Here is a 10591-nt window from a genome sequence, read left to right as displayed (position 1 = left end):
AAGTCTGAAGTCAAGGACACAAGTCCCCGAACATGCAAGGAAAACTGGTGGTTATTCAGCAAGTACGTCACAGTGGCGAGGGATCCAGCCCTCTCGGGGCCAGTGACCACAAGGTGGAGCTACAACGCAACCCTGCACAAAGCTCCTGGGCCACCCTGGACAGAGGCCATAGCTGCTCTCTTCAGCCCGCTGGGGAGGTATCAGTCCTTCCCTCTCCCGCCCGCAAATCTCCCGATGATGATGACGACCTCTCAATGTCATTTTACATTCAGTTCCAGATGGAGTGCACATCCTTCCAGCCCCAGCACTGAAATGATTAGACTGTGACCAAATGACAATTAAAAATTCATTGAATACCAGATTAACAGGCAAGATACAGGAACCATTCATTGCTCACAACAAAAAGCCACCGTAGGCACAGAATTGCGTTGCTAAGTGAGTGTTTTAGCTCCCATCCTGTAGGGTGAGGAGAGAAAGGGCATAGAGTGGGGACTGTCTTCATCATCTTAAAGTACTCCAGGAAAGGCCATTTTGCCTTTCAGTCATCTTTCTGAGCTACCCCACCCTGACACACCCTGCGTCTTCTACCCACGTGCATGTGCACACAGGCCTAAGGCATTATCTTGGCAATCTCTCTCACTTTCTTGTTTTAATTTCATTTTGGGAGTAACTTCTTGTCACTCACTGTCTTTCCAACTAATTTATATCAAAACAAAGGCAGCAAATTCCACGGCAGCTTGAGACATGCCCACCATCTGGACAGAGGGCCCTCTTAGTTCAAAAGCCATGCTTCCCTCCTGCAGACATTTTCTTCCAGGACATTCCACGTTAGCTCCTTTCTTTCCCCTTGGCCAGAGCACACGGGCATTAGACTGCAGATGAGGGGGCATGGGTTCGCCATTCACTCCACCATGACGTTGTTGATCTTGGTTAGCAGCACGGCTGTTTCCAAGCCTAGGGAAGTGGAGAAGAGGTGGGCCATGCAGGGAGTGAAGCAGGAGGCAATTAGGAGGAAAAAATGAGAAGGGAGGGGACATTCTTACCAGCTCTGTTTCTCTTAGCACATCTCCTATGGAGAGAAAGTCTTTCTATTGTGAGTTCCACCAACTTATAGCAAGACCTTCCAACCCAGGGGGTCTCCAAACTGCTTTCCCCAAATCCCAATCCCAGGCAGCATATGTGAGTCAGAATCGGCCTTATTACCTGAGGCCCTGGGAAAGTAACGACCCAGGGGACCAAGGCAAAACCACTCACCCTCGGTGGAGGAAGATACACAGAAGCAGTAGAATGGAGGCACAGTTGGTGATGATCCATATCATTAAGTACGTTTGAGGGGCCTATGGGAATAGAAAAGACCCATCAGTGGCCAGAGCCCCCAAGAGTAGCATATGTGGGTAAATCAGTATGGACGAGGACAGGTTTGAGGAGAACCAGAGATGGGGGATGACCAGTGGCTGTTCTAGAGCCCTTACAATAAGCCAGAGCGGGTAACGCATGTGCTGCAGCAGCTGACAGTCGTTGGTGGTAACTGAATCTACCCCTGCACACCAGAGCAGGGAAAAGAGCCAGGGCTTGTTCACAACGAATAGGTTCACGGAGACATTGTTGTGGTGCAGTGCCCTGGGGAAGTGGAAAAGAAATGAGGAACAGCCAGAATCTGCCTAGCTCATGTCAGACTCTCTGCCCTGGACCCATCCTCTTATGCAGATCTCTGTGATGTAGAGTAATCACGAACATCTCTCTCATGTCCTCCAAAGCCCTATCCAGTTTGTTCCCTGTCTACCTCTGCAGCTTCCTCTTCCCCTTTCTTGCTCTCCATTCTCTCCGTGCTTCTTCTGGTTTTCCCAGAGTTAGCTCCTTGCACTCAGCTGGCACTCAGCTGGAGCGTCACCTTTCCAGTGCTTCCTAATGTGGCTTCCCTGGCTCCTTACCCCAAACCTCAATCACTACTGCATCATGTGTTATTAATACCACTACCCAACATAAATGTATTTTATTTCCTGTCTACACCTTTTGCTAGTTCCTAAGTTCCATGAAAGCCAGGAGCTTTTCCATCTTATTCACATTTCTTTCTTGAAGCCTACAATAAATGTGACATGATATATAGCAATCATCCCCTAGGTGTCCATTGTGGGAATGAATGAACAGCTTTTGCACCCCCTGCATTGATTCTTTCCTGACAGTCAACCTCGGGGTTCCTCTCCTCTGGCACTCACTTGATATCCAACACTGGCAGGTCTTGATAGGGTAGGTTGAGCAACTGGAGCTTCTCTGTCCTGTTGCCACCCTGGTGGCCGTATATCTGACGCATTCCGGGAGCCCGTTGTTGCACATAAGCACGATCTTCATCCGGCAGCCAAAGAACCTGTGGTTCAGGGAAGATGAGTTTGCAATTGAGCAAGTCCTAGGGATGCTAGGGACAGGGACAGAGATGTTTGGCCACAGAATGGAGTATGTGATCTGCGGTAGGAGGGTGAGGGCAGGAGGCAGCCTTGAAATCATCATGGCCTAAGGAAGGCAGGTTGGGAAGAGGGCCAAAGCGGGGACTTTGGGAGCCCTGGACAACTTCACCATGGCTTGGGGCACGCTTGCATTCAACACAGCCTCCAGGGTCTGATTCACAAAAGTCTCATAGTATGTGTGGTTTCTTGGGGGTCGGCGCAAGTCAAACATGATGGAGAGGTTGAGGGCTGCTGCTTCCATCAGCAATTCTTCTAATGCTGGTATTGTCTGATTCTCAGCCTCCTTCCGGTCAGAACCTGACAGCTCTTTGGCCCCCCAGAACGGTTGTCGCTATAAGAGAGGGAAATGATTTCAACACCACAAGAAGCCTCTAGCTTTTCTCCCCGTACTTACTATTTGCTATTTATTTATTTGTTTGTTTGTTTATTCATTTAGTCATTTTGAGACAGGGTCTCACTATGCAGTCCCTGCTGGCCTGGAATTTGTTATGTAGCTATATAAAGCATGCTGGCTTTGAACTCACAGTGAGCTGCCTCTACTTCTCAAGTTCTGGCACTAAAGACGTGAGTGAGCCACCATACCCAGCTAGCTGCTCTCAGTCTTACCAAGTGTGCCCTGATTCTGTATTGCTTTCTTCCATCTAATCTTACCCAAGGCCTCAGCCTCCTACCCCTCCAGGTTGTAACTTCTTTTCTCCTACTGTACCACCTCTTCGGTCTCATAGAGACCTTGGTGACTGTGAGCCTTTGCTTTCCTCCTGGTCCTTTGGTTCCTAGTTCTTGTTGCAGCCGCATCCCCATCTATACAGTCCAGCCTCAGCCTGAATTACTTTCCACCGTGCTCTCGAGAGGCTCATTTCCACCTTTCGTACACCCTCTAAGCTCTGGTTCCATTTTACAGCCGTCTGCCTCCTCCACCTTTAGGACTGGGGGCTGCACACTGTCTCAGGCAGCCCCCAGCATGGGGGCTCTTAGTGTTGGATTTCCTGGTTTTGCTTGCTGTGGCTTGACAAACCTTTCACTTGCTCTTGATAGGCCTGTTCTCCCATTCCTCCCTGGGGTTGTTCCAAGCCTCTGCCATTCTGCCTGCCTTCCCTTATTATCAACGAATGGCCTCCAGTCCTGACATAGATAAACGCAGATAACAGTGACTGTCTGCTATGTGCCGGGGACTTGGTGTGTGTGAACTGACAATCTGTCTGAGAGCCCTAGAAGGGAAGTACTACAACTATTTCTGATGTACAATTAGGAAACAGACACAGATTGGCTAGGGGTCATTGGCCAGAGTCACCATAGCTATCCAGTGCCAAAGCCAAAGTTCACATATAGACATCCTTGGTTCTTAATTACTCTAATATGCCATCAGATATAGACCTAAACTTATATAAAAAAAAAAAAAAGAAAACAGAAAGCTGCAAGTCTGTGTTGTGATCTTATCTTTTGGAAAAAAAAATGTTCACACAGTGAATACCAGTGAATATTTTAGATGGTTGGATTATGGAAGATTCCAAATCATAAATTATTTTTTCTGATTTTTTTTTTACAATGAACAAATATTACTTTTGCAATCAGGAAAAGAGGTACTGTAAAATTAAAGTATCCTTTTAAATATTTTTCACTGCCTAGAGGATCAAAGTCAACACTTCAATGTCCAACCTTCAAAATTCCTTAAGCTCAAGCCCTGCCTCCCACCACTCCTATGTATTGAATCTAGCAGTTCCATTGAGCTACTTTGTGTTCTCTGGAAACCTATTTGTATTTCTGGCCATTACCCATACTCTTACCTCAAACTAGAATTCCATGTACCAAGCAAGGCTTTGGAGTGTATGTCAGTGGTGAGGTGCTTGCCAAGTCAAGGCTCTGGGTCCTACCCTAGCACTGCAGAACTAGTTCCCCATTCTTGCTTTGTGACACAGTGGAGCTCACTCCCATCTGCCCAGGAGAAGTATTTTTATTGCTCTATTTCCGATTCCAATTGTCTTTTGCTCAGGCTCTCCTTGTTATGTGGGAGTGACGTGAGGGCAGAGACTGTTCTTACTGACCAGCACAGGGTGCAGCAAGTCCATATTGCTGGAATGAACTCTGCCCTGAGTGCCACCGAGGTGGTGGCCTCTTCTTAGCTGGAGCCCTCACCTCTAGGAACCAGGCTCCAGCATTGAGTCTCTGCAGTTCAGCCCAGGAAAAGTCACTGCTGTGAGCTGACATTCGCTCTGGAAACACAGAGGCTACATCGGTAGTCCTGCTCAGCCGCTCATCATGCATGAGAAAGGGGACTCCGTCAGAGCTGAGGGTACAATGAATGTCAGGGGATCAAGCTCTGGGGCTACCATCTTTTTCTGAATGCCTCCACTGTGCCCCTCAGCCCACCAACCCCTGGGCCCCACCCTCCATCACCTGACCATCACATCTGTCTCAAACACAGCAGCTCCACATTCAGCTGTCTTCCGCAGGGACATCAGGGTATTCTCGGGGGCCAGCTGGGAAAGGGAGTCGGTGAAGATGTAGCAGGGAAGAGTAGGGGCCTGGGAACCCACAGGCCCGGTGGCTGAAGCCTAGATGAGCAGATTCTCCCTTACTCACCCAGGTTTCTGCCTGTCAACTCACCATGGGGGCCCCTCGGTGTCCCACCAGCCCAGGCTTGGGGGGTAAGTCTCTGAGTTTCATGATGCAGGGGGAGGAGATGAATATGGGGGCCAAGTAGATGACCAGAGTGACTCCAAAAAATAGGATCAGTAGTAGAACCTTGGGGCCTGTAGAAAGAGGAGGACAGGCTTTGGGGCAAGGCAGCAAGAGAGGTGGCGCTCTAGGCAGAGAGCAGAGCTCAGATACAAGAAACTGAATGAGCAGTGGGAGGAGACACTGGTGACCAGTGTGGGGGAGGATGGGCTGAAGTTGGCACCTCTTGGGTGGATACGGTAGAAGGTATCAGCCACAGGCCAGGCCAGGAAGGTGATTCCAGCGACTGCTCCGATGTGAAGGAATGGGGCCGTTGCCTGTGGATAACAGCTGATGAGGAAGACTCTTATTCCTATTGTCCTCCCCTCCCCACTTAGGGATGAACTTTTGTAGTTCAGAGAGACCTGCAGTCTCGTAGGACCAGGGGCAATGTCATGTTCCAGAACTGGCCATGGGCCAAGGCATCCACCCAGACAGCGGAGCTCAGCCACTCACCTGCAGTGACAGTCGTAAACTGTACCACTCCTGCCGCCATTGGATATCCAGTCCCACCAGGCCAGTGGCCACCAGAAGCATAATGAGGAGCAGTAGCACCTGGGACAAGGGGGGACTGAATGAGCCTTCCTTGTCAGCCAAGGCTCGTAGTTACTTGTGCTCCCTCCTCATTCTGTTGACACGGGATTCTTCCCCTTCCTGAACACATCCTCTATCCTTCCACTCAGTAAGTATGTGCTGGGTTTCAGGTCCTGACCCGGACCCCAGGGATAGAAAAGTGAACTCCTCAAGCAAATGGCTATCATAGTGTTGGACCCAGCATCCCTTCTGCCTCATTTCCACTTCATTGTACCTTGTGGAGACTGTGAAGATGCAGAGGATGTCCACAGAGCTGCAGGAGCAGGCCCAGGAGCTGGGAACAGAGAGTAGAGGCACTTAGGAGGCTCCAGGAGAAGGCAAGTTTGCTGAGTGGGGACTTGCAGGCTGGCATCTCCTTCCCACCCAAGAATTATTGTCCTCCCTCGGTGACTAGAATGAGAACCAGACGGTAGATCTGAGCAGGAATGAAGGGCTTATGTGGGAGTTAGGTCAGATATCCCTGGACCAACCAATAGCAAGGATGCATATGTGACCAGTAGAGAGATGACCAGCAGGAGTACCAGGGACCAGTCCATCCAGTGACCCCAGTGGCGGAACAGGAATCTGTAGGAGGGTAAAGGAAGGTGGTCAAGTGCAGGAGATAACCTGAAGAGAGTTGAGAGTTGAGGTGGCTAGACCCAGGAAAATAACTTGGTGGGAGTGAGGGGAAATGCTTCCTTCATCGGGCCAAGGTCTCCAGGGACTGGGAAGGTCTCTTGGAATTTTCTAAGGCGGTTAGGAATGCTGGGATTCAGGGGCCACGTGGAGCTGGAGATGACTGATAATGGAGGCCAAGCACGGGTAGGAAGTAGCTTGGCTGGTATGTGGAGGAAGGGGTGGGTGGTAGGTGACATACTCATTGAAGTTGTGTAGATCATTGAGAAGGATGAGCCCAATGTACAGCCAGCCCAGGGACAGGAGGAAGGTGAGGAAGAGCAGGCCAAACCAGATGCAGTCACACTGCAAAGGAGCAGGAGAGACGCTCTCAGCCCATCCCCATTTCAGGCATGCTCAGAGGCATGGCAACTCAGCTTCCTGCCCTGCCCTGAGCTGCTCTTCTTGTATTTGAAGGGGAGAAAACCCCTTCCCCCCAGCTGCCTATGAATACAGTCCCCGTATTCCCTCTAAGCAGCCTTTTTTTTCTAACTTGAGGCCTGCCCCCCATCCCTACTCCACCTTGCTGGTTTGTAGCCTCTGTTTGGGATATTGCCTCCAGCGGCAGCCATACAGGCACTGGAGGCAGCGGGCCCAGATGGAGCAGCAGCCAGGAGACTCAGTCATGGTGAAGACCTGGGGGAAGGGCCACAGCCATCAGGGAAGTCTGATAGAGGACAGATCTGCGCCTCCCTTCCTATGCATCCCAGGAGCCTGGGGCAGGTAGGTAGGAGCCTGGACTGCTACTTAGCAGTTTGTTATCACAGGGCAGACCCAGAGCTCTGGGTTTGATAAGGTGACTGGCCCCAAGCCTGGAAAAGAGGGACCATTTCTGGATTCTTCCATTGCCCCTGGTTTTTGATACCTGGGAAGGCAGTGGCCCAACCTTTTTGCAGGCATACTGTGTACCTAGTCTCTCTAGTTCCTTCCTATTTAATGCTATCCAGATCTGGGGGTGGAGAGCTTGCCCAGAGTAACTTAGGAGAAATTGCCCCCAGGGTGGGGCAAACTCAGTTCAGCAAGTTAAGGCAGACTTGACTGAGCTTGAGGCAGCCCGATGCTGTCTTCCAACCCAGGAAGCACGAGTAACCTGAAGCAGAGGTTCCAATTCTGACCCCGGGCTAAGGGAGGCACAGCAAGTTGACTAGTTGCTATGGCTACAGAGATTGTACAAACCACAAAGCCCTGACTGAAAGATTCTCTGTGTCCACTTCCCAGGGGTTGGGGGCACTGCTAATAAGAGAACTGGAGGGGAGCTGGTTGCCTGGATCCCTTACTCCCAGCCTTGTCCTTTTCTGTGCAGTCATCATGAACAGTCACCGTCCATCCCAAATAGAAACCCAGCTCTCACCTTCCCCCTCTCAGGGGCCCCACCCTCGGAGTTATCCTTAATGAAAGTACAATACACACACAGGGCAAAGGTGCATGCGTGCGTGCCTGCATGTGCGTGTGTGGAGGGTGGTGGTGGTGGTGGTGGTGGTGGTGACGGTGGCAGGGGACCTGTCTTGGAGCAGAGTATTCCTGTACCTTGGGCTTCTGAGTATGGCTGAGACCAAGCTGATCCACACACTGGGCTGGACATGTGACCGTGCTTCTCCATGAGTAGGTGGACGGTTTGAAGCAGGTGACAAGTCTACTACTGAACCTCCAATGTAAGCAGGTTGACTGTGTGTGATTTGTCGCCATATGGACATGTGTGTACACTAGTGGACTAGTGGCTGCCAGCACAAATGGGTCTCAAAATGACTGAAAATGTGAAGGGGCCCCCGGATAATCTCTCTGTCTCTGTCTCTCTCTCCCCTAACTGTTCTGTACAAAGGGACTGGGCCCCCTTGTTCACGCTATAGCCTCTTAAGGGGTGCACAGTGGCAGGGCTCCTACAAGGAGGAAAGAGGTGTCTGTTCTTGAAACTGCCCCCTTACTGAAAGTTCCCCTTGGGAAAGGAGGGTCTGTCTAGGGAGTGGAGGGGTTGGGCCTGGCAAAGGAGGAAATCTTTACCTTGTGGGTCCCTTTCCAGACCCAAAGCGAGGCCCTAGCTTCTTCCCATCTCGGACTGGGCTACCGTAGCCTGTCCTGAGCACCATTATATACCCCTGCACCTCAGACTTCCAGAGTCCTCCCTCCCTCCAGAGCTGCCTGGAAGATGGGACCAAGATCTGGCCAGTCTGAAAGACCCGGAGCAAGGAATTTGATAGGGGTGCTGCCTAAGCCCCTGGACTCCATCCCTGCCGGGTTGAGCAGGTCCTCACTTCCCGGCTCCCACCGGTTGCCTCACCCAGCCTTCCCGAACCCTTCACACCTTGTACTCGGAGTGCGCAGCTCTGCTTCCCAGCTCCTCTCCAGTAGTCTGCCTCCTCCCTCTGGCAGTCCCTGGCTCAGCCTCACTGATCAAACAGGTGTCACTGTTGCCACCTACAGGAAGAAGTGTGGGTCCTCTCAGAAGGCCTAAGGAAGCTCTATGGCCGGAGCCCAGCCGAAGATGGGTGCGAGTGAGCGGGAAAGGAAAGGAGGTCGGTTCTTTACTCACTGGAGCTGGCAGTCAGGGGGCTTGGTGTGAGGAATTCCTTTGTGCAGCCTTTCCCATTCCTCTGTCCCTCCTCCTGTTTCCCTCCCAGTCACTGCCGGAGGGCTTTGTCCTGGTTCTAGGAGGCGAGGGCTGAGGGCATAGCATAGGCGGGAGGGGAGCTGGGGGAGGTGACCACGCAACTTTGCAACTTGGCAGTGAGGAGAAGGGGCCCTGCCAGTCCCCTGGAAACTCTTGAGCCTGTGAGGAAGTCTCAAGCTTCCTAGGAGTACAACTTCCAATTATTAGCTTCCCTTTCCTCTTGGGCTATTTGCACTTCTGCGAGGTCCAGCTGTGAGATGCTCTTCAAGTGACCTTCTGAACTCTGGGCAACAAGTTGCCCTGTTTCTGGACTAGGAGGTCCCTGTGGATGTATTCAACAGCCCTCACTCCACTGCACATGAGATGCTCATTCAGGATATCAGTCTTGCTGCCTTGTTTACCTGAACATTGAATCAAGAATCGCTTCAGGAGTGTATAAGATATTGGGGCACCAGGCTTTTGGAAGATGAACATACACAAAAGAAAGTTACTCCAGCATCAACAGGAGGATGCCTAGCAAGTTGTGGTCAGCTTAACATAAAGCAGACTTGCCTGTGAGCTTTGAGGGGCTGACATAGACAGCTCTTGCATTGTGGCCGATGCTGTGATTTGGGGGGTCTGTGCATTAGCACTATCGGGGGTTTTTGTTGGGAAAGGATGACTTGTTACAGATAAGCTGGCTTCCCCTTCCCCCGCTCCCGACACTCAGTTTCAACCAGTGAGGGAGACTGGCTCTCTTCTGCCAGGAGCTGGTCCCCCCCCCTCTCAGCTTTCCCATTGTATCCACAGGCTCTAGTTGGCAATGACAGAGATTCCCTAATTCTCTCAGAATTAAAATGCAAAGAGAAGCAAGGCTGCTTGCTGGCAGAAAGCCAGGGAGGGCCAGCGGGTCACCTAGTCCTCCACCGGGAATCATTCTTGGCAGGTTGTTTTTTAATTTCCTTTCTTTGCTTAGGTTGTGTTGGATTCTAGAATATTGCCTTTCTTGTGAGGATGGTTTGTGAGCTTTTTAGGAGTGGCGGGGGGGGGGGTGGGGGTGAGGGCAGACCAGGATTCAATGTGCACTGATGAGTCTCAAGGCTTGCAACACCCCCCCCCCAAAGGCTTCAAATCTAGCCTGTATGTGGTACTGCAAGAAGGGTACCCCCCTTCTAGGTTTTAATTGGAGATGGGAAATCTGGTGTATGGTAAAAAGTAAGCCTTGTCTCTCCCTCCTCTCCCTTTTCAAGGGAGAAGGCAAGGGGCCGGTGGTTTTGTTCTGTAACTGAAAAGCAGTGTGGTGCTACACTCATCAATCAGATTGCAGGGCATTAGGAAGAGTCATATAGTAAATGTCCATTAGGTCCTGCTTGTCACGAATATTGGAACTCTACGGAACTACTTCTCTGTACCTCGGTACTATCTGTGTGTTAGACCTTCAGTGTTCCCTCAAAGGCCCATCTTCAGGGTTTGTTCCCTGGCTTGTGGTACCATTTGGGAGGTTGTGGAAACTGTAAGAGGTAGCTTCTTGTGCAGTGTTTTTAGTATACTTGAGGGTATGCTCCTGAAGGGGTGATGGGAC

The 10591-nt window shown here is 51.0% G+C and overlaps 1 protein-coding gene across 4 annotated transcripts; it reads right to left on the bottom strand.

The window, feature by feature from the left end:
* Positions 1 to 326: 326 nt before the first annotated feature.
* On the bottom strand, positions 327 to 9080 carry Gdpd2 (glycerophosphodiester phosphodiesterase domain containing 2). 4 transcript variants are annotated; one of them, XM_036175459.1, is made up of 17 exons: positions 8953 to 9080; positions 8725 to 8837; positions 6948 to 7061; positions 6628 to 6731; positions 6242 to 6335; positions 5986 to 6045; positions 5634 to 5732; positions 5362 to 5455; positions 5067 to 5212; positions 4857 to 4939; positions 4596 to 4746; positions 2572 to 2793; positions 2217 to 2365; positions 1473 to 1620; positions 1255 to 1337; positions 1044 to 1069; positions 327 to 954 (listed from the first exon to the last, which is right to left on the bottom strand). In XM_036175459.1, exons 3-17 carry the CDS (start codon positions 7050 to 7052, stop codon positions 902 to 904), a joined length of 1617 nt encoding a protein of 538 aa, XP_036031352.1. In that variant the 5' UTR covers positions 7053 to 7061; positions 8725 to 8837; positions 8953 to 9080; the 3' UTR covers positions 327 to 901. The 4 variants fall into 4 exon arrangements, with proteins under 4 accessions (XP_036031352.1, XP_036031349.1, XP_036031351.1 ...); XM_036175456.1 differs by lacking the exon at positions 1044 to 1069 and having other exon boundaries at positions 333 to 954; XM_036175458.1 differs by lacking the exon at positions 1044 to 1069 and having other exon boundaries at positions 333 to 954; positions 2593 to 2793.
* Positions 9081 to 10591: the final 1511 nt, after the last annotated feature.

Source organism: Onychomys torridus, chromosome X, assembly GCF_903995425.1.
Source record: "Onychomys torridus chromosome X, mOncTor1.1, whole genome shotgun sequence".
NCBI lineage: Eukaryota > Metazoa > Chordata > Mammalia > Rodentia > Cricetidae > Onychomys > Onychomys torridus.
Note: the sequence above shows the minus strand (reverse complement) of the source record. Positions and strands in the feature narration are given on the sequence as shown.

Coding starts and splice junctions, on each gene's coding strand:
- Gdpd2 (XM_036175456.1), bottom strand. CDS start 7,052: ATGACTGAGTCTCCTGGCTGCTGCTCCATCTGGGCCCGCTGCCTCCAG. Junction 5,213..5,361: donor CTACCGTATCCACCCAAGAG/GTGCCAACTTCA, acceptor CTCTTTCTACAG/GCCCCAAGGTTCTACTACTG. Junction 4,940..5,066: donor GACACCGAGGGGCCCCCATG/GTGAGTTGACAG, acceptor TCCCTTTCCCAG/CTGGCCCCCGAGAATACCCT.